Source organism: Mobula hypostoma, chromosome 18, assembly GCF_963921235.1.
Source record: "Mobula hypostoma chromosome 18, sMobHyp1.1, whole genome shotgun sequence".
NCBI lineage: Eukaryota > Metazoa > Chordata > Chondrichthyes > Myliobatiformes > Myliobatidae > Mobula > Mobula hypostoma.
In genome coordinates, this window is record NC_086114.1 from 13,016,591 (window position 1) to 13,039,134 (window position 22,544).

The 22,544-nt window shown below is 46.2% G+C and overlaps 1 protein-coding gene across 1 annotated transcript in view; it reads right to left on the reverse strand.

Annotated features, from left to right (window-relative positions):
* ulk3 (unc-51 like kinase 3) overlaps positions 1 to 22,544 on the reverse strand; it is a 60,705-nt gene that overhangs the window by 12,137 nt on the left and 26,024 nt on the right. The window contains exons 5-12 of the mRNA XM_063070461.1: positions 21,035 to 21,178; positions 18,591 to 18,673; positions 16,618 to 16,773; positions 14,813 to 14,918; positions 12,794 to 12,834; positions 10,471 to 10,573; positions 6,229 to 6,293; positions 2,218 to 2,296 (exon numbers count right to left, since the gene is read on the reverse strand). Coding sequence (XP_062926531.1) covers positions 2,218 to 2,296; positions 6,229 to 6,293; positions 10,471 to 10,573; positions 12,794 to 12,834; positions 14,813 to 14,918; positions 16,618 to 16,773; positions 18,591 to 18,673; positions 21,035 to 21,178 — 777 coding nt within the window. The remainder of the gene's footprint in view (positions 1 to 2,217; positions 2,297 to 6,228; positions 6,294 to 10,470; positions 10,574 to 12,793; positions 12,835 to 14,812; positions 14,919 to 16,617; positions 16,774 to 18,590; positions 18,674 to 21,034; positions 21,179 to 22,544) is intronic.

Genomic DNA, 22,544 nt, shown 5'->3' on the forward strand with positions numbered 1-22,544 from the left:
TGAAATTTGTTAGCTTAGGTGCAGCAGTTCAATGCAGTACATAATATAGCAGAGGGAAAAAAATAATAATAAATAAAATTTAAAAAATAATAATAATCAACAAGTAAATCGATTACGTATATTGAATAGATTTTAAAAATGTGCAAGAACAGAAATACTGTATAATAAAAGAAAGATTCAATGTCCATCTAGGAATCAGATGGCAGAGAGGAAGAAGCTGTTCCTGAATCGCTGAGTGTGTGCCTTCAGGCTCTGTACCTCCTCCCTGATGGTAACAGTGAGAAAAGGACATGCCCTGAGTGCTGGAGGTCCTTAATAACGGACGCTACCTTTCTGAGAGACCGCTCCCTAAAGATGTCCTGGGTACTTTCATTAGGCAGGGCCCGTTTGTGACTATGCCTACAAGGTCAAATAGCCAAAGCCGTGTTTATACTGGAAAGGGGGCAAAGAAGCTTAATGATGTTGCCAGGACCAGAAAGGCTGAGATTAGCCAGATGAGTTTTTACTTGTTGGAGTGCAGGAGAACGAGGGGAACTTGGAGAAGTGCTTAAAATTAAGAGAGGGATAGACAACGTGGATGGTAAGTGTTTTCCTCAGGGTGGGGGAGACCAAAACTAGGGGGCATAGATTAGGGTGGGAAGGGAAAGATATAGAAGGGAACCGAGAGAAACATTTTCAGGGAGATGGTGGTGAATACATGGAATGAGCTTCCATAGGGTGTGGTTGAGGCAGGTACAATAGTTTCACTTAAGAAGCATTTGGATAGGTCAATGGAAGCAGGAGCTTATGGATATGGACCAAATGCAGGAAACTAGGACTATCTGGGTAGGTACTGTGGTCGGCATGGACTGGTGAGCCAGATGGGCCTGTAACTGTGTTGTATGGCTCTACAGCATGGTGGAATAGCAGCTAGCGCAATGCTATTACAGTGCCAGTGATTAGAGTTCAATTCCCACTGCTGTCTGTAAGGAGTTTGTACGTTTTAGCTGTCCCCACCTGGGTTTCCCCCATGTGAACACAGAACATAGAAAACCTACAGCACAGTACAGGCCCTTCAGCCCACAAAGCTGTGCCGAACATGTCCTTACTTCAGAAATTATCTAGGGTTACCCATAGCCCTCTATTTTTCTGAGCTTCATGTACCTACCCAGGAGTCTCTTAAAAGACCCTATCGCATCCGCCTCCACCACCGTTGCCGGCAGCCCATTTGATGCACTCACCACTCTTTGTGTAAAAAAAATTTACCCGACATCTCTGTACCTACTTCCAAGTACCTTAAAACTGTGCCCTCTCGTGCTGGCCGTTCCAGCCCTGGGGAAAAGCCTCTGACTAACCACACGATCAATGCCTCTCATCATCTTATACACCTCTATCAGGTCACCTCTCATCCTCTATCGCTCCAAGGAGAAAAGGCCGAGTTCACTCAACCTATTCCCATGAGACATGCTCCCAATCAAGGCAACATCCTTGTAAATCTCCTCTGCACCCTTTCTATGGTTTCCACATCCTTCCTGTAGTGAGGCAACCAGAATTGAGCACAGTACTCCAAGTGGGGTCCGACCAGGGTCCTATATAGCTGCAACATTACCTCTCTGCTCCTAAACTCAATCCTACGATTGATTTAGGCCAATGCACTGTATGCCTTCTTAACCACAGAGTCAACCTGCACAGCAGCTTTGAGTGTCCTATGGACTCCGACCCCAAGATCCCTCTGATCCTCCACACTGCCAAGGGTCTTACCAGGAATACTATATTCTGCCATCATATTTGACCTACTAAAATGTACTCCCGTTTCCTCCCACATTCCAAAGACGTACAGATTTGGGTCAGTGAGTATGGGTATGCTATGTTGGCATTGGAAGCATGGAGACTCTGCAACCTATCCCCAGCACATCCTCGGACTGTGTTGGTCATTGACGCAAATGATCCATTTCACTGTATGTTTCAATGTACATGTGGTAAATAAAACTATATGATAGAAACCCTTCCAAGCAAAGTGCTAGGTGAAATGCATGGGTCACTCGCAAATCCAGTGCAGATCCTGCATCAGGGATTCCTCAATCTCAGCTGCTCCTTCTCCCCAAATTCCTTTCCCTATCTTGTCCAGGAGGCATCCACCCAACCCCTCAGCCATGTCCAATCACTGACCTGACCCCCCTCAAGCTGCCAGGGACCCAAACTCCCCCCGACAACATCCCTTCGTCCCTCCCCACTCACCAGCCAGCATGAGCAGGAGCTCGCCCAGACTCTGCTGGTACAGCTGTAGTGTTTCTGCCAAGTCGTCCCCTTGTTCTTCCTAGTGAGAGACCAGAGGGGGAGAGAGGTACAAACTGAGTTCAAAGCTAGTTTGTTATGGAAGCATGTACACGTCATCATATGCAGTGGATTCTGGTCAACTGGGGAGCCACTTATTTGGGACAACTCTTAAAGAACAAAAAATTATTGAAAAATAGCCAGGATTCTCTTTGTTTATTTGGAAAACCTTGCTGCTTAACTGAGGCAGAAGACTGCTGTTGAACAATTTTTAGTTAGCGACGGACACATACACTTGTGTGACCATTAGACACTACGTCGTGCTTAGAGCAAACAGTTTTTAAATGGTGTCAGTTGCATGCACTTGTATTCAGGAAGAGTGATATTTGTCACCGATAGTTGGCGTGAAATAAGCAGGAAGACAATTCTGAACTGTTTTGCTCACTGTGATTTCAAGCATTCAAGCTTGGAGATGCCAGAAACAGCTGAGAGTGTACATGAAAGATTTCACTACTTCAAATTAAGAACTACAAAGAATTTGAAGGTATTGACAATTATAGAACATAGAACGGTACAGGCCCTTCGGCACACATTGTTGTGTCGACCCTCAAACCCTGCCTCCCATATAACCCCCCCACCTTAAATTCCTCCATATACCTGTCTAGTAGTCTCTTAAACTTCACTAGTGTATCTGCCCCCACCACTGACTCAGGCAGTGCACTCCACGCACCAACCACTCTCTGAGTCAAAAACCTTCCTCTAATATCCCCCTTGAACTTCCCACCCCTTACCTTAAAGCCATGTCCCCTTGTATTATTTTGAATGTTACAATGAAAACGAAGATTTGGAGGATGCAATCATTAAAAGCATTGTATGAAGGCAATCCATTATCTGCACATTTATGGTCAATCAAAAGAACATGGCAGCGTACAGGTACACTGGATGAACTCCTCCGTCAATAACTACTAGGAATTAATACAGTTTTATGGTACTGTAGTAGTATTGGTAATGTTCTAATCTGTTCTGTATTTCTGTTACTTAGCTAAATGATAACTTGTCTTTTTTCATGAAACTTCAGTTAATTGGCCCAAAATGTACCAGTCCCAATTAATTGGGAAGCCTAAGATTAATTTTCTTGCAGGCATTCACAGTACAACAGGGAAGTACACAGAATCGATGAAAACTTGTTCACAAAGGCCGACAAGCAAGCAATGTGTAAAATAAGACAAACTATGCAAATTTAATAAAATAAGACAATGAATAATACTTGCGAATATGAGCTGTAGAGCTCTTGAAAGTGAGACAACAGGTTGTGGATTTAGTTCAGTGTTGAGGTGAGTGAGGTTCTCCAGGCTGGCTCAGGAGCCTGATCCTTGAAGAATAACTGTTCCTGAACCTGGTGGTGTGTAACCAGCACCTCCTTGCCTGATGGCAACAGCGAGAAGAGAGCCCAGCCTGGATGACAACACCCTTCAGCCCCATGATGCTCCCACCCCCCCTCCAAACTCTCCCCACTTGCAAACTCATACCACAACTGAAGCACAGGAATTTGAAGGAAGCACAGACCATTCAGCCCATCGTGTTTGGTCTTGTCCATTAACCGACTTCTGTAAACTACCTCTAATGCAGGTAAAGTGGCTAAAGAATCCAATGGGAAGTTCTTGGGCTTGTAGGAGAATGTAAGAGGAGAATTACAGAGGGACCAAGACAAAGCAAAAGTGGACCAATGGGATTGATCTGGGACAACACACAGATCACTGGAGGAACTCAGCAGGTCACGAAGCATCCACGGAGGGAAATGCACAGCCCAGGAATTGGATCAGGACCCTTCATTAGGGCTGGAAAGAGGGGAGTTGGCTGGTATGAAGAGGTGAGAGGAAAGGGTGGAGTAAGAGCCGATAGCTGATGGGAGAATCCAAGTTGGGAGGGGTGATGGACAGATGGAGGAGGGGAGAGTGGAAATGGCGACAGGAGCTAGAAGGTGATAGGAGGATCCAAGTTGGGAGATGTGACGGGCAGATGGAGGAGGGGAGAATGGAAATGGGGACAGAGGCTGCTAGGTGATGGGTGGAAGCGACAAAGGGCTAAAAATGATGGGAGTTTGACAGGAGAAGGTGGAATCGATGGAGACAGCCAGGGAGGATAGAGGAAAAGAGAGCCAGTACAAGGAGTTTGTGGGTGAGGGGCAGATATGCTTCACGGGCAGCTCCTCCTTCTGGGAGCTGGAATATGGAGCCAATGGAGCGGATGGTCTCCAGAATTGCTATGAGATAACAGGGAAGTTCCAGACCCTCCCCACAACCCCACCCCCCCGACAGGGGTGGGGATACTAACCATGAACCCCTCTCCAACCTTCCATCGGATAATTTAAAGAGCACACGTCTCTTGGACATCTATTAAGGGAACTAAGTCCTTCTTTCCCAGCTGGTTTAAGGTTTTAAATCTCAATTAACACTTCTCTCAGCCTCCTTTATCCCCACCAAAGGCATAAGATCAAAGCTGTAGTGAAACACTTAAGGATTTGCATTCACAACTCCTTTACTTCGTAGAGTAATGGAGTACCACAGCCCTGAAACTAGTCCATGCTAAACTGTTATTCTGCCTAGACCCATGAACCCACACCTGGACCATAGCTCTTCATAACCCTGACATCCATGTACTCATCCAAACTTCTCTTGTATATTGAGATCCACCACTTCCAATGACAGCTCGCTCCACACTCTCACCACCTTCTGAGTGAAGAAGCTCCCCCTCAGGTTCCCCTTAACTATTTCACCTTTCACCCTTAACCTATGACTTCTAGTTCTAGTCTCACCCAACCTCAGTGGAAAAAGTGCTTGCATTTATCCTACCTATATCCTTCAATTTTGAATACTTATCAAATCTCCCCATATTTTCCTACGTTCCATGGCAAAAAAAAAAGTCCTAACCTATTCAACCTTCCTCTATGACTCAGGTCTTCAAGTCCTGGTAATATCCTTGCAAATTCATAGAAACATTTCCAATGGGATTTTCTTATAAAAACTCCAATCTTCCACTGGCCAATTCCTGGCCGGTTACCTCCCCAATAGAGCGCCTCCCTCTCCCAGTCTTTCCTGAATCTCACTTTTCAGCCCAACAAGTCCAGCATCATTTGATATCCACAATCTCCGATCTGGAGGTTGCTGGAATTGAGATTATCTCCTCAAGCTCCGAATTCATGAATCCTGCCTTTAACACCAGACTTGTATTTTCATTTTTATTAATAAAATGCATTCTTTGAACTTTCTCCTGCAGTTCACAAACCCAGTTAAGATTCTCTCTCTCCATGAGCACACAGCACAAACTCAATAACATAAGATCATAAAACACAGGAGCACAATTCAGCCAATAATTCCATCCAGTCTGCTCCATCATTATTTGATCTTGGCCAATCTATTACTCTTTTTCATCTCTATTCTCCTGCCTTCTCCACACCACCTTTGACACCCTTACCAATAACTTGGTCTCCACAGCCATCCGTGACAAAGAATTCCACAGAATCCTTTGGCTGAAGAAATTCCTCCTCATCTCTGTACTACATGGACACACCTTCATTTTGAGGCTGTGCCCCCTGGTCCTAATGGAAACATCCTCTCCACGTCCACTCTCTCTACGCCTTTGATCAACGCTCCAGTCATCGACTTAGTTGTACTGTGTGGGGTTGGTAAAACGCAACACGATAGATTTGGCATGCACTCCCCGTAACGGTGATGGAAGTAGTTTCAACAGAACCAAACAGCACAGAGGGATGCTGGCCAACGACTGACCATGTTAACCTCACTTCCCAGCTCTTGGATCATAGCCACTTGAGATGGGAATTGAAGTGGGACCAACTGGAGGGTTCTTTTAAGGGGATAGCAGGGACAGGATGGGCAGAATGACCACTGTCAGTGTTGTGAGGTTTCAAATCCATACGCTGCACCAACCCCAATGTTATAGCAGCCCTAGCCTCACCTGGGCAATGGCAGCCGAGCCCATCTCCAACGCAGCAAGTAGTCGGGGCTTGTCCTGCGACATCTCTGGAACAAGAATGGCACAGAATCAGAATCAGAATCAGATCTACTAACATTGACATGCGCCATGAAATTTGTTTTGTTGCAGCAGTCCAGTGCAATACAAAACTATTTATCAAGTTACAATAAGAAATATATAAAATTAAAGATAAATTGTACAAAATTGAGCAAAATTCTCTTCTTTATCTAAATCTGAGGTGCAAAGAAATTTGGGAGTCCTTATGCAGGATTCTCTAAAGATTAATCTGCAGTTGAGGATGGCAATTGTAATATTAGCATTCACTTTGAGAGGATTAGAATATAAAAGCAAGGAAGTAACACTGAGAGCTTTATAAAACACCAGCAAGTCCTCACTTGGAGTGTTGTGAGTAGTTCTGGGCTTCAACCAAGAAAGGACTTGCTGGCATTGGAGAGAGTTCAGAGGATGTTGAAGAAGATGATTCCACAAATGAAAGGGTTACCATATGAGGACCGATTGACAGCTCTGGGCATGTACTCACTGGAATTCAGAAGAATGAGGGGGGAACTCATTGAAATTTATTGAACATTGAAAGGCCTTGATAAGAGTGGAGGTAGAGAGGATGTTTCCTATTATGGGTGAGTCTAGGACTAGAAGGCACAGCCTCAGAATAGAGAGACATCCATTTAGAACCGAGAGGAGGAGGAATTTCTTTAGCCAGAGAGCGGTGAATCTATGGAATTCACAACTACAGGTGACTGTGGAGGCCAAGTCATTGGGTATATTTAAGGTAGAGGTTGATAGGTTCTTGACTGGTCAGGGCATGAAGGGGTACAAGAAGAAGGCAGGAGATAGGAAGGATCGGCCATGATGAAATGACAGAGCAGACTCGAAGGGCCAAATGGCCTAATTCTGCTTCGATATGTTATGGTCTTAAATAGTGAGGGAGCTTCATGGACCACTCACAAATCTGATGGAGGAGGGGAATAAGCTGTTGCTAAAACATTGACTGCATACCCTCAGGTTTTTGTACCTCCTTCCTGATGGTGGTAATGAGAAATGGGTGGTAGTGAGAAGTCTCAGAAGGGGGGGGGTCCCTAATGATGGATTCTTGAAGTGCCACCTTCTAACGAGATGTGTAAGGTGATAAGAGACACAAGTGAAGTGGACAGCCAACAACTTCTCCCCAGGACAGAAACGACTAATGCAAGAGGGCATAATTTTGAGGAGGAGGAAACTTTGGAGGGGGGGGTATGTTAAGAGGGTAGTTTTAATAACTAACTAACAAACACGTGGAGAATGGTAAGTATGTAGAACATGCTCCCAGGACTGGTGGTAGAAGCAGATACCATATGGACATTTAAGAGATAATTAGATGTGCACATGGATTAAAGAAAAATTGAGGGCAATGTGGGAGGGAAGGGTTAGATTGATGTTGGTGTAGGTTAAACAGTTGGCATGTGTGCTGTACAGTTCTAGGTTCGCTGTCGCAAGTGCTATCGTGAGACTGTGTCCATTCTGTGAGGGCGGAGCTCCTTTGACTCAATGCTACCCCTTTTAGGTCTCTCAGTGAAGAGAAAGCCCATTATTTACAGCCTCACTACACACTCAAAATGCTGGAGGAACTCAGCAGGCCAGGCAATATCTATGGAAAAGAGACACTAGTCAACATTTCGGCCAAGGCCCTTCCTGGTGCTTAACACCTCAGCTATTGTTCCTGAAGGTGAGACATGCCTGTTCCGTGCATCCTGTAAGACCAACTAAATCCGGATGCACTGGCACTATGCAGATACATCGGTAATGTCCAGATCCACCAGGTCAATTCCAACCAGAGGGGAGGCTGCGTCGAACAAACCTGCATCACCATCAATACCCACAACCACCAGGTTGACTACCCTACAACTATCAAGGTCCTGAACCAGCATAGATAACTTCACTCACCTCAACACTGAAATGACTCCACAACCTATAAACTCATTCTCTAGGACTCTACAACTTACGTTCTCAGTATTATTTATTTACTTTTTGCACAATAGGTCTTCTTTTGCACATTAGTTGCTTGTTAGTTAGTCTTTATTATTTACAGTTTTTTTTAACTTTCCTGTAAGGGAGGAGAAGATGGCCACACGACGCAGTGTGTGCGGCCTCTCCGGTAAATGATATCTGTATTTGTTATGTAGGTACCGTGCACAATCCTGATTTGATGGAGACAGATGTGAGAAGCACAGAGGAACATCTGGAGAAACTTCTGAAATGCCTGCTTCGCTGCCGCTGCTACTGTGCGATCGAGAATCTCCGGAGGGGAAGGCCCCAAATCCTCGGCTTTGCCCGTTGCTTGGCGGCTGGGAACGGGGTCGAAGCGCTCAGCAGAGATGGTGCTCGGTGGAGGGCTGGTTGGAGGCTCGAAGTTTTCGGACTGACTCAAGAGCCAGCTGTGGTCAGGTGCTTCCAGAGTGTTGCATCAGCAAGTTTGCGGTGCTGGAGGTTCATGGCAGGGTAAGTTTTCTTCAGTTTTCTTCCTTCTATCATCTGCATGAGATGATGGGGCTATCGGAACTTGAGACTTTTTTTTTACCGTGCCCATGGTCTGTTCTTTATCAAATTACGATATTGCTTTGCACTGTTGAAACTATATGTTATAATTATGTGGTTTTTGTCAGTTTTTCAGTCTTGGTCTCTCTTGTGTTTCTGTGATATCATACTGGAGGAATATTGTATCATTTCTTAATGCATGCATTACTAAATGATAATAAATGAGGACTGAGTGTCCTCATAATCTAATCTAATCTAAATGCCTGCAAGAAAATGAATCTCAGGTAGTATATGATGACATATACGTAGTTCCAATAATAAATTTACTTTGAACCTCAGATTCAGAAGTACACAAGCAGATTCACACACACAGAACTAATCCCTGTAGTGGGTTGTGAGAGTGTCCAAAACAACGAGGTGCTCAGAGCCAAGGTCACTTCAGAAAGTAATTCAGAGGATAGGTTCTTCTTTCCAACAAAGAATTGCTCCGCGAAAGCTGATGGATGTCAGGGAACCTGAGGAAAGTTTGAAGCCAAAGGGGGTAGTTGGAAAAGAGCAGGTTAGTTTCACTCGTGTTGAAAGGAGCAGGAGGCTGAATGGCCTGGGTGGCCTCATGCTGTACCTACCCCAGCCTGGATGCTGGGAACACTCCCCTAGCCCTCTTTCAATCAAGTGGCAAAGCTCCCCAAAGTCTGGCTGAACCTGTAACCAGAGGACGGCTTCTCAGTGAGCGGCACTGGACAAGCCAGAAAGGGGGAGTTAATCTCGCAGACAGCATCCAGTTGGTTAAAATGCTGCTCCAAGGACGTGGGTTCAAACCCAACCAAAGCAGCTGTGGAATTTTCATCGAAGTAAATTTGAGCTGTTTTAACATATCTGGAATAAATAGCAATAAAATAGTGAAAAGTAATATTTTATTATTATGTATGTTATATTTTATATAATATATAACACCATAAGACACAGGAGCAGAATTAGGCTATTTGGCCCACTGAGTCTGTCCTGCCATTCAATTATGTCTGGATTATTTTCCTTCTCAGCCAGTTGGTGGCGTAGTGGCATCAGTGCCGGACTTCGGAGCGAAGACTCCTGAGTTCGAATCCAGCCAGCTCCCTTGCACACTTTCCATCCGTGCTGGGTTGAGTGTCGGGCTACCAACTTGGCCTTGTAAAACTCAAAGTCTGCTAAACAAAAAGTCACCATGACAGCGTCCCGATGACTCCACTCGGAGTTAAGGGCTTTCTTCTTCTTCTATTCTCCTTCTCAACCCCACTCTCCTGCCTTCTCCCCATACCCTTTGACAACCTTACTAGTTTAAAAACTTACCAATGTATATTAGAACCTTTTACATTTTTATATAACATACATTTTATATAAAAATAGTAGTATTTACATAGCAATAAAAATGCAATGAATTTGGTATTACAATCCCGTCATCAGTAATAGCAAACAGATACGTCCCTAACAGGTCTCTCATATGCAAGAGAGAAGATCGCCGCAGCACTTACACAAGTCTATACGTGACTCCAGACTCCTAACTATTCTCTTTTCAGTATTTAGGGACCGAACATCCTGTAAGCAAATAGATTAAAGACACCCCTCCCATACAACATGACAAGGGACCATGCGGTGGTACCTTGGGACGGCTTGCACTGGTTTGACACACGTCTCGCACAACAGCAAAGCCCTCACCTTTCAACAGGACTCTGGCTGACTTGGCCTGCTCAAAGTTGGCTTGGTTGCCCTTGGCGACCAGTGCTTTCAGTTCCTCTGCCCTGGAGATGTACTGAGCTACCTGGTGACCGATTAAAAAAAGAACTGAATGAAGAGCAAGGAAAAAAACAGCATGAAAGAAAATGCAATTCAACCCATCTATCCTGCTCTGTTTTCCCACACCATCATAACAACGCTGAACCCCCTTCTCCCCTTGCTCCCATTCCCCTTCTCTATCTATCCACCCATCCTCCTACAGTGTAGTTCCAGCTCATTATCATGGGCACAAATACAGGGAGGCACGGGCACAATGAAAATCTTGCTTGCAGCATCACAGGAATCACAGGCACATTGGTTTAGACAACAACACATAACACAAATTGAAGCATCCTCACTGTATGTCTGAAGCTGAAGTACAACCAGGTCAGTACGGACAAGTCGGGCCGAAGGGTCGACCTCTATGCTGTATAACTGATATTAAATTTGGTGGAAAAACAGATTGTGTAGAGATGCAGAGAGTCTGAAGAGAGATATGGATAGTGCAAGGGTTACCTAGCAAACTCATGTGCAAGAATCACAGGGACTTTGCAACTCAAACAAAATTAAAGATTTATTACAGAAATTAACCAGCAAAACTAACAATAATTCAGGAACTGAAATCACATGATACAGAGAAGACCTTGTTCTGAATTTCACCAGAAATTTCAAGTAGGACTGCAAGATATTGAAAATACCATGTCATTAAATTATCCCAAATTGAATAAACGTGATAAACACAAAGAGAGCTTAACAATCCCCATGATCTCAAATGAACTACCTGCAACACAAAGTGAAAAACTAGTCCAAAGACAAACAATTAGACATGAAAGTTAAACAATCCAGGGAACACTGCATACCCATGAGGTGACACTGAGAAAATACAATCCACACAGTAACCGAACAAACTACTCTTCTTTTTCCTTTAAAAATAACCTCTGGTTGTGACACTTAGGTTAGGTGAGTGGGCAAGGGTTTGGCGGATCTTGTACAAATGTTGTTTAATCTGAAGTCATCCATTTTGGAAGGAAAATAGATCAGTGTTATTTAAATAGTGAAAGACCGCAGCATGCTGTTGTGCAGCGGGAGTCGGGAGTGCTTGAGCATGAATCACAAAAGTTTGGATTGCAGGTGCACTAAGTTACCGAGGCAAACGGAACATCGGCCTTCATTGCTAGAGGGATTGAACTTAAGAGCAGGGAGGTTGTACTGCAACCGTACAGGGTGCTGGTGAGGCCACACCTAGAGTACCGCATGCAGTTCTGGTCTCTTACTTGAGAAAAGGATACACTGTCTTTGGAGGTGGTGCAGAGGAGGTTCACCATGGTGATTCCGAAGATAAGGTGGGTTTGGAGTCAGAGTCATACAGCACAAAAACTGGTCCATGCCAACTAAAGTGTTCGTATAATCTGCTACTATTTACCCATGTTTTGCCCATACTCCTCTACATCTTTCCAATCCGTGTACCCATCCAGGTATCTTTTAGATGTTGTTAATGTATCTGTCTCAACTCCTGCTGGCAGCTCATTCTATATACTGTATGTATTAACCTCAGGATGGAAATATTTGCCTCTTACTTCCTATTAAACTGGGGTGGCATGGTTAGATTAATGCTCCTACAGTGCCAGTGACCTGGGTTCATTCCCCTGCTGCCTGTAAGGAGTTTGTACATATCCCCTGTGACTATGTGGGTTTCCTCCAGCTGCTCTGGCTTTGTGCCACATTCTTAAGACATATGGGTTAGTTGGTTAATTGGTTACACGGGAGCTATTGGGCGGCACAGGCTCCTTGGGTCAGAAACCAATGTCCTATATTTCTTCATTTCCCAGCCCTCGCAAAAAGACTGTGTGCATTCGTCCATGTACACCCTCAGGATTTTATAAGGTCACCACTCAATCTCCTGTGCTCCAGGGAACAGCCTGCCCAATCTCTCCCATAACTCAGGCAACATCCTCGTAAATACAAGTTTTAAAGAGGTACAGGGAAGAATTCCCTTTCTAAAGGCTCTGCCAAGAATGGTGGAACAATTAGACTCAGGAACTCTCCGGGGGGGGGGGGTGCGGGCAGCAACAGACTGCTGCAGGATATTGGCGTGCAGAGCTGGAGAGCGAGGGAAGATTTGTTTGCAGATTTGTTTAGCCAGGAACCAAAGCTGGTGGGAACCGGGCAAAAGAAATCCGATGTGAAAACACCGGGGTCCAGGTGATGGACAGCAGGCAGCCCGCAGGAAGGAAAAGCGCATGGCAAGACCAACTCTCTCTCCTACCTTTGTGCGGATAGCTGTCTTCCGTCTGCAGTCCAATTCGTCTAGTGCATGAAGCAGAAAAACAATCAAGATTAGTTACCACCACCAGAGCAAGTCAAAGACAAGTTTACTGTTGATGCACAAGTACACGTGTGCACAGCGGCAATGTAAAACTTACTTGCAGCAGCATCACATGCACGCAGCGTCAGATACGCAACATTCCATAAGACCATAAGACAAAGGAGCAGAAGCCGGCTATTCAGCCCATCGAGTCTGCTCCGCCATTTTATCATGAGCTGATCCATTCTCCCATTTAGTCCCACTCCCGCGCCTTCTCACCATAACCTTTGATGCCCTGGCTACTCAGATACCTATCAATCACTGCCTTAAATATACCCAATGTCTTGGCCTCCACTGCAGCCTGTGGCAACAAATTCCATACATTCACCACCCTCTGGCTAAAAAAATTTCTTCGCATCTCTGTTCTGAATGGAGGCCCTTCAATCCTTAAGTCATGCCCTCTCATACTAGACACCCCCACCATGGGAAACAACTTTGCCACATCCACTCTGTCCATGCCTTTCAACACTCACAAGAAAAACTTCAACTAAACATAAATTATACAAAATTATATAATTAGAGCAACAAAAAAGGTCCACTGAGGTATAAAGTGACAAAAATGGCTATCATATTGCTATACTGAAGTTTGTGCAGATTGGTCCAAGAACAAAATGGTTGAAGGGAAGTAACCGTTCTTCAACATGGTGCAGTGGGAGTTCAGACTTGAGCGCCTCCTGCCTGATGGTAGCTGTGAGAAGATGGCATGGCCCAGTTGGAGGGGATCTCTGATGACAGGTGTTACGTTCTTGAGGCAGTGCCTCCTGTAGATACGACGGATGGCGGGGAGAGTACTGGGGAGAGTTCACTCCTCTCTGCAGCTTCTTACGGTCCTGTGCATTTGAACTGCCGGACCGGACTGTGATGCAACCAGTCAGGATACTTACAAAGTACAGCAGTAGGGACATTATTGTGTTTGGTGGCATGCTGAACTTCTTTAATCTAAGAAATTAAAGGCCTTGGTTTGCCTTCCTTAGGAGGGGTGCTACATGGGGAGGGGCGAAGGGCTGAAGGAGGATCTAGGAAGCAGGGGTGATCAGGAAAGTACAGAGTGAAGACAGAAAAAGCAAAGACAAAGTAAAATTAATGTTTTATTAAAGTATGTATATGTCACCCATACTACCCTGAGATTCGTTGTCTTGTAGGCATTTACAGGAAAATAAAGAAATACAATAGTATTTATGAAATTCACACAAAGACTGACAAACAACCAATGTGCAAAAGACAACAAATTGTGCAGAAATACAAGCCTGAAAGCACGTATCATCAGGCTCCACGACAGCTTCTATCCCACTGCTATTCGACTCTTGAATGGACCTCTTGTATGATAAGATGGACTTTTGACTTCACAATCTACCTCATTATGATCTTGTACTTTATCGTTTACTATCTTCTTTTGGTAGCTTTTACACATTATTCTGCTTTGTAAACACAAGAGATTCTGCAGATGCTGGAAATCTCAAAATGCTAAGAGGAACTCAGCAGGTCAGGCAGCATCTATTGAGGGAAATCAACTGTTGACATTTTGAGTTGAAAACCTTTATCAGAACTTAATCTGTTGAAGAAACTCAGGATTTCAGTCCTGATGAAGGGACTCAGCCTGAAGCATTGACTGTTTATTCTCCTCCAGAGATGCTGCATGACCTGCTGTGTGTGTGTGTGTGTGTGTGTGTGTGTGTGTGTGTGTGTATGTACACTTGCTACAATATAAAACAAACAATAAAAACTGAAGAGACTTGCAGTGGGAGACAGGTCTCCTTGTCAGCTGGTGAGCCAACAAGGGAGATGCCAGACAGAGCAGTACCAGATCCCAGACCACATTCATGGACACCCAGTTCAGGCCCCTCATCTCTGGACTGGGTGGGGAGAGGGAGCCTGTTAATGGAGATATGGTTGTTTCAAGATAGGAGAAGTTTAACTCACAATGCAGAGCAGGGACAAAGTACTCCAGGGATCTGCAGTAGAGAGAGAGTGCGCCAGAGTAGTCACCGAATTCATCCTTCTTCACTGCCTCCACAACCAGCGCTGTCTGCAGGGAAGGGCAAATAGATCAGAAGGGGCCGGGAACTCTCTTCAGTGGGAGGAGATGGGGGAGGGGAGAGGCTCCGGGGGAAGGGGGAGGGGAGGAGGAAGAGGGAGGAGGAAGAGGGAGGAGGAAGAGGGAGGAGGAAGAGGGAGGAGGAAGAGGGAGGAGGAAGAGGGAGGAGGAAGAGGGAGAGGGTCAGACATAGACCCAAGCAGACACAGTGGCTGTTCCCCTAAACAAAAGTTTTAACAATATATTTTTGTTCATTCAGAAGTAGCCTAGCACTTCAGGAATTAGTCCCCTGCTTTTAAAATTGACGCCTCTGGTTCCTGTTTTACCAATAAATGGAGCCTCTGTACTTCTCATCTGAGACACACTGCTGTGATGCTGGTCTGTCCTGTATCCTGTCCTGGAAGGTCATGCTGGATCCAGGGTTCCTGTCTCGAGTCTCTACAGCAGGAGCTCGTCACAGGCCAAAATACCCACAAGGGTCTTCACCAGGTCACAGGTCGGGATTGAGGGCAGGTCACCACAGGCTCACTCAAAGGAGTGAGGAGTGCTGACATACGAAAGGGCGCGGTGCAGAGGGAAGAGGTGGGGGGGGCTGTTGGAACGCTTCCAGAATGACGGTGAGGGCAATCAAATTCTTAGGGAAACAGAGGTTGAGACTGAAGGCATACACAGAGTTCAGAGGACTTGAGAGGAGGTTTCAAGATGGGGGAGGGCAAATTTGGCCTAACTCTCCCATTGAACCCTTAACTACCTAAGTTCATTCTAATTGTCTGCACTTGGCCCATAAACCTTTTCTACTTATGGAGCTGTTCTAATGTCTTTTAAACATTGTAAATGTGTCCACCTCCTCTGGCAGCTCGTTCCATACAGGTGAAAAGTTTGCCCCTCAGATCTTCTTTAAACATTTGCCCTTGAACTTGTGCCTTCTAGTTTTGACTCTCCTGCCCTGGAGTAAAGACTGTGACCACCCATGTGTCCTTTATGGTTCTATAAACCACTGTAAGGACACTCCTCATCCTCCTGCGCTCCAGAGGGAAAAAATCTCCAGTCTCTGTGCAATGCACAAAATGCTGAGGGAACTCAGCAGGTCAGGCAGCATCTACAGAGGGGAATAAACAGTTGGCTTCATCAGGGCTGGAAAGGAAGGGGGATAAAACCAAATACAAATGTGGGGAAGGGAAGGTGTACAATCCTGAAAGTAATTGGTGAAGCCTGGGTGAGGGGAAGTAGGTAGGTGGGGAAGGGGGGGGGGGAAATGAAGTAAGAAGCTGGGAGATGATAGGTGGAAAAGCTGAAGAAGGAGAAATCTGATAGGAGAGGAGAGTGGACCATGGGAGAAAGGGGAGGAGGGGCTCCAGAGGGAAATGATGTCAGGTGAGGGGAAGGGAAGGAATGAGAGGGTAACAGAGTGGGAAATGGAGAGAGAGAAGGATAAGGGGGAGAAATTATCGGAAATTAAGAAATCAACATTCATGCCATCAGGTTGGAGGTTACCAGTTTCTGTACAGGGAGGGTTTTGAATTAAGGACAGAAATTTTAAATCTAAATGACTAACAGCAGCTGGAGACTCTTTGCCCCAGTCAGAACTTGGGTGAATCATTACAGTAAGGAATCACGTAATAGGGGAATAATTGGGTGACAATATATAGCACATGTGCTAACACTGCAACGGCGGTACAGATTCACATACTGCTTTCTCCAGGCTGTCTGCACCCGGCATGTGATCCAAATCAACGAAGGGGTGAGTAAAGAACTCCTCGAACATCATTCTCTGCTCCGGGTCTCTCTCTAGCAGTCGGAGCAGCAAATCCCTGCAGTCAGGGGAGACCCGTGCGCCCGGAGGGAGCTGCAGGTAAAGACAGGACATTAAAACATCCGGAAGCGGAGGAGCAGAGAAACGCAGTGCGCAGTAAAACAAGAGATTCTGCAGGTGCTAGAAATCTTGAGCAACACACACCAGATGCTGGAGGAATTCAGCAAGTCAGGTAGCGTCTCTGGAGAAGAATAACAGTCAACATTTTGGGCCAAGACCATTCGTCAGGTGTCTGTCCATGGTGTAGCTCAATACACTGAACCCAAACCAAGATAAAACACCTCAGAGTCCGATTCCTCGCAGTGAAAGCAGTGATAACTGAATTAAAGGACTGTGCTGCCCGATCACAGGTCCCTCTGGTGGTGAGGCTTTAAACTGCAACACCCTGAGGTTTCCGAACATCCCCAGCTCTGGATGGCCACCATGTGTCGGGACGGGTAATAGATTTAGAATTAATTCCCACCCTCGGCAGAACATAACAGGGATGTCAGGGGCCACAAATGCAAACATTACAATAAAATAACAGCCCTAATTTCAGCAATAAAGTCAACATATCAGAGGGTCTGTACTGGGACCAGCACGCAAGAGCCATCACACAGAGGGCACAACAGCACCTCCACCGTCTTAGAAGTTTGTAGAGATTTTGCACGTCATTAAAAACTTTCACGGATGCACAGTGGAAAGTATCCTAACTGATTACGTCACAGCCTGGTGTGGAAACGCCAATGCCCAAGGATGGAAAGGCTAGAAAGCAGTGGATACAGCCCAGTCTGTCACACAAAAAGCCCTTCCAACCATTGAGTATATTTAGAAGGAACACTGCCACAAGAAAGCAGCATCAATCAGAAGACCTCCACCATCTACAGAACCTCTTGTGTCAATGGAAGGCTTCAATCTCACTCTATTTACACCAGAGAAGAATGTACCAGTGCTTGGGTACCATGTCCACCCATGGGAGATTAGCCTGGCAGGGTCACATGGGAAGAACAATTAGTCGGGTAGACAAAGTAAGTTTCTTGCAGACATTTGTGTTGAGTGAAAAAAAAATACCTGCAGATGCAGGAGATTAAAAACAGAAAATGCTGAGCACAATCAGCAGGTCAGGCAGCATCTGAAGAAGGAGAAAGAGTTAAGTGTTTCAGGTCTGGGATCTCTGTCAGAACCAGGAAAGGGAGAAAGACCAGTTTGTTGTCAGTGGCAGTGAGGGGGTGACAGGAGAGAGGTGGCCACAGGGAGTATCTGCAATACGGCAAGACCACATGGGTTAAAGTGGAAGTGGTGGTTAAAAGCAGATTACATCTCTTTTTGGGGGCCTGGAGTCGGTGAGATCGCAGAGAGATGTTCGGATGCAAGGGAATTGGGTTTAACCTGGAGGGCCAGTCACTGGGAATATTTAAAGCAGAGGTTGATAGGCTCTTGATTAGTAAGGGTGTCAAAGATAACAGGGGGAAGGCAGGAGAATTGAGTCAAGAGGGAAAATCAATCATGACCGAATGGTGCAGCAGACTTGAAGGGCTGGATGGCTTAATTCTGCTCCTATGTCTTATGGTCTTAGGCACCGAGGCTTGAGGATTTAACAGTGGCTCCTGCTGCTCACTGAAGCTTTGTGTTATTTTACAGCAAGGTAGCAGGCCCTCCTGACCCAATGACACCCTTGTGATCAACTAACCTATTAATGCGTACATCTTTGGAATGCGGGAGGATACCAGAGCAACCGGAGGAAACCCACGCAGTCGTGGGGAGAACGTACCAACAGCGGCAGAATCGAACCCAGGTCACTGGCGCCGTAAAGGCATTACGCTAACCGTGACACTACCATGCCGCCACACCGATCTCTGACATTTACCCACCTCAACTGCCTTGTTGCTGCGGATTTTACTCTCCAACTCTGTGAAGGACTTCGATGCGAATGGTGGTTGTCCAAACAAAGCTTCTGTAACAAGATCAGGACCCGCCAGAGTCAGCATAGCCCAACACAGCGGCCTGTCCTCCTCACTGGAAACGAACTCAGATAAATTTGAGGTGTTGCATTTGGCAAGACCACCAGGCCAGGATTTACACTGCAAACAGTAGGGCCCTGGGGAACATTGCAGAACAGAGAGACCTAGGGGTACAGGTATGTAGTTCCTGAAAGCAGGCACACAGGTAGACTGGGCGGGGAGAAGGTATTTGGCACACTGTTCATCGTCGGATGGGGCATTGAGCACTGAAAGGCGAAGTGCCCACGTTGTTGTGTCTGGAGGTTGGAGGTCTGCAAGTCTGGGCCAGGGATTGCAGGTTGGAGACCTGATGACCAAGAGTTTGGGCTGATGGTTGGAGGCTCAGGACAGGCCACCTCCGGGGCTGGAGAACTGTGTGTGCGTGTGCACTAAAAGGGGCTTGTTTTGCTGTGTTGTTTGTTTTGTTGTAATGCCATTGCTGTTGTTGCTTGTGTTGTGAGGACCCCTTGACCTCACATCCTGTCTCATCAAATTCCTTGCACCTATTGTCCGCAAACTGTAAGACTACTCCGCCCATTTCAATTCAACTTCCTTTTCCCATTCCGGCATGTCTGTCTATGGCCTCCTCACAATGAAGCTAAGCTCAGGTTAAAGGAGCATCACCTCAGATTCTGTCACCAGCCTGAAGTCACGATCATCATCAATTTCCCTAACTTCCAGTAATTACAGTCCCTTCTCTTGTTTTCCCACTCCTCATTTTTGTTTGCCATTCACCCCTTCTCTTCTCCTCACCTGCCAATCACCTCATTCTGGTCCCCCTTCCATTTTTCCCCATGGTCCCCTGTCCTCTCCTATCAGATTCCTTCTTCTTCAGTCCTTTACCTCTTCCACCTATCACCTCCCAGCTTCTTACTTCATCCCCCTTCCCCCTCACTTGGTCTCACCTGTCACCAAGCAACTTGTACTCTTTCCCCTCCACCACTTTCTTGTTCTGATTTCTGCCCCCTTCCTTTCCAGTACTGCTGAAGGGCCTTGGCCCAAAGCATCAACTATTTATTTCCCTCCATAGATGTTGCCTGACCTGCCAAGTTCCTCCAGTATTTGTACGAGCTGCTCAGTATTTGCAGCATCTCATGTGTCTGTGGGTACACAATATTCTGCACTTTCCCATTCCCTTAACATAGAACACTACGGCAGACTACAGGCTCTTTGGCCTACGATGTTGTGCCAATCTTTTAACTTACTCTTAAGATCAATTTGACCCAGCTCTATCCATTGTGTCACCCATGAGGTGAAATAATCTGGATTGATGGCACGCAAAACAAAATGGTTCACTGCATCTTCTACAGGGGACAATTACCAGAATGAACTGGGACTAGTGTAAATGGGTGCTTGCGAACAAAGATGAGGCGCCAACGAACAACCAACATGACCAAGGGCAACATCCTTCAGACGGATCACAGAACTACTACTTTCACTTTGTTTACTTTATCTATCTCTTTCAAATGTGGTTCTGCTACTACTGGAGCCTGTGATCTATATCTTGGTGGTGTCTTTGGGCCAACTGAGTGATCTGGCACTTTGCTGCCTCCGAGGGAGTTTGGTGAGGTTTCGAGCGAAGTGTGTGGCCTGGAGATGGGGCGGGAACCCATGATCAACCCCATGATCTCACCGAATGAAGCATCAAGGAAGACTGAAGTCATCGAGGACAAAAGCATAAGACTGGTGCAAGATCAGCACCCTCTACCTGCATGTAAACGGTCTCTCAGTCTCCCCCTCCCTCTTTCCCCCCTCCCCTTCCTCTCTCGCTGCTCCCAGAGGAGCATACAAATGGTCTCTCCCTCCCTCTCGCTAGATGCTGCCGGAGTCCATGGGTCTTGGACAACGTTTAATCGACGCAGTTTGTGGACTGGACTCTGTAGCTCACCCTGATGTGTTTCTGGTCACTCCTTTTTTTGTTGCAGTTTTGCGCAGTTTTGATCAGAGCGGACTAGTGCTGCAGCCTGCAGATAGTGAGGAGACCGCTGGATTGAACTGACTGAGCGGAACTGAATATGCCTCGACTCTTTTGACATCTTTGTGATTTGGTATTTTATATTCTGTGTTTTTTGCGCGTTGGGGCTTGATGTTTTCTTTGAATGGGTTCCATGGTTTTCTTTGTTTTGTGGCTGTCTGTGGGAACACGAATCTCAGGGTTGTATAATACATTTTGATAATAAATGTGCTTTAAATCTTTGAGAGCCAGTAAGCACTCGGTGGGCCGGCGGGTATGTGTCCGTGTTGTGTGACTGTGAACCTTCTCCCACCTCTTCCTCTCTCCCCCACCCCCAACCCAACCCCTCGTGGCTGCTCACCATACAGAATCACTCCGACGGACCAGAGATCCACCCGGGCATCATACTGCTGCTGGCACACCATCTCCGGGGCCATGTACAATGGGGACCCTCGCAGAACGTGCTTCTCGTCCCAAGGAGACATGTGCTGTGCGAAGCCAAAGTCTACGAATGACACAAAGCAACCAGTCAACGTTCGCACCTCCCTCACTACCTGAGGAAGGGTCCCATCTCCAAATGACAAAGGTTTATTCCCCTCCATAAATGCTGCCTGCATTCAGTGAATGTTGCTCTGGATCTCCAGCAACTGCAGAATCTCTTGTGCTTATAATTACCTTTTAGACACCTTGTTTCCCCCTCCCCTTCACACTCTCACCCCGCCAGTTCCTCTACCCTACCCTTGCCTCACCATCCCCTCCATTGACCAACCATGCAGAGAAGGGGCTCCCCTACCCACTCTAAAAGGAGGGCAGCTCCTGGAATCTCAGTATAATGTTTCAGTCCTCAGACAGAAAGTATGACCTCTTCTCCCACTCCTATAATGATGTTAAGCACAGGAGATTCTGCAGATGCTGCAAATCCTGAGCAACGCACACATAATGCTGGGGGAGCTCAGCGGGTCAGGCAGTATTGACCATTTATTCCCCTCCATAGATGCTGCCTGACCCACCGAGTTCCACCGGCATTTTGTGTGTGTTGCTCGGGGCTTCGCTTCTGGCTGGGCCCATATTTTCTGCCACTTCCGACTTTCACCATCCCACTCATAAATCACAGAGTCATAGAGCACTATAACACAGAAACAGGCCCTTTGGCCCATCTACTCTCTGCTTGGTACCATCGACTCGCACCTGGACTCCATACCTCACCCAGCCAGACTACTACAATGTCGACTCAGGCCTAGGGGGCTGGCGTTTGGCCATGTACTCAGCCAAACCGCTCATAAATGTCAAAATTGAACCTGCACTCCCTATTTCCACTGGCAGCTTGTTCCACACTCAGACCACCCTATGAGTGAAGAACATCCCCCTCAGATTCCCCTTAAATACTTCACCCTTAATCTATGATCTCTCGTTCTAGTGTCACCCGATCTAGGTGGAAGAAGTCTGTTTGCATTTTCTTTATCTATACCTCTCGTTATTTTGTATATCATCATCATTATATGCAGTGTTATATGACGTAGGCGATCGTGGTCTCTGACCATGATCGTTCTTGGCAAATTTTTCTACAGAAATGGTTTGCCATTGCCTTCTTCTGGGCAGTGTCTTTACAAGACAGGTGACTCTAGCCATTATCAATACTCTTCAGAGACTGTCTACCTGGTGTCACTGGTCATATAACCAGGACTTGTGATATACACCAGCTGCTCATACGACCACCCACCTGCCCCAATGGCTTCATGTGTCCCTGATCATGGAGTGGGGGGGCTACACAGGTGCTACACCTTGCCCAAGGGTGACCTGCAGGCAAGCAGAGGGAAGGAGCACCTTACACCCACTTTGGTAGAGACGTATCTCCACCCCGCCACCCAGAT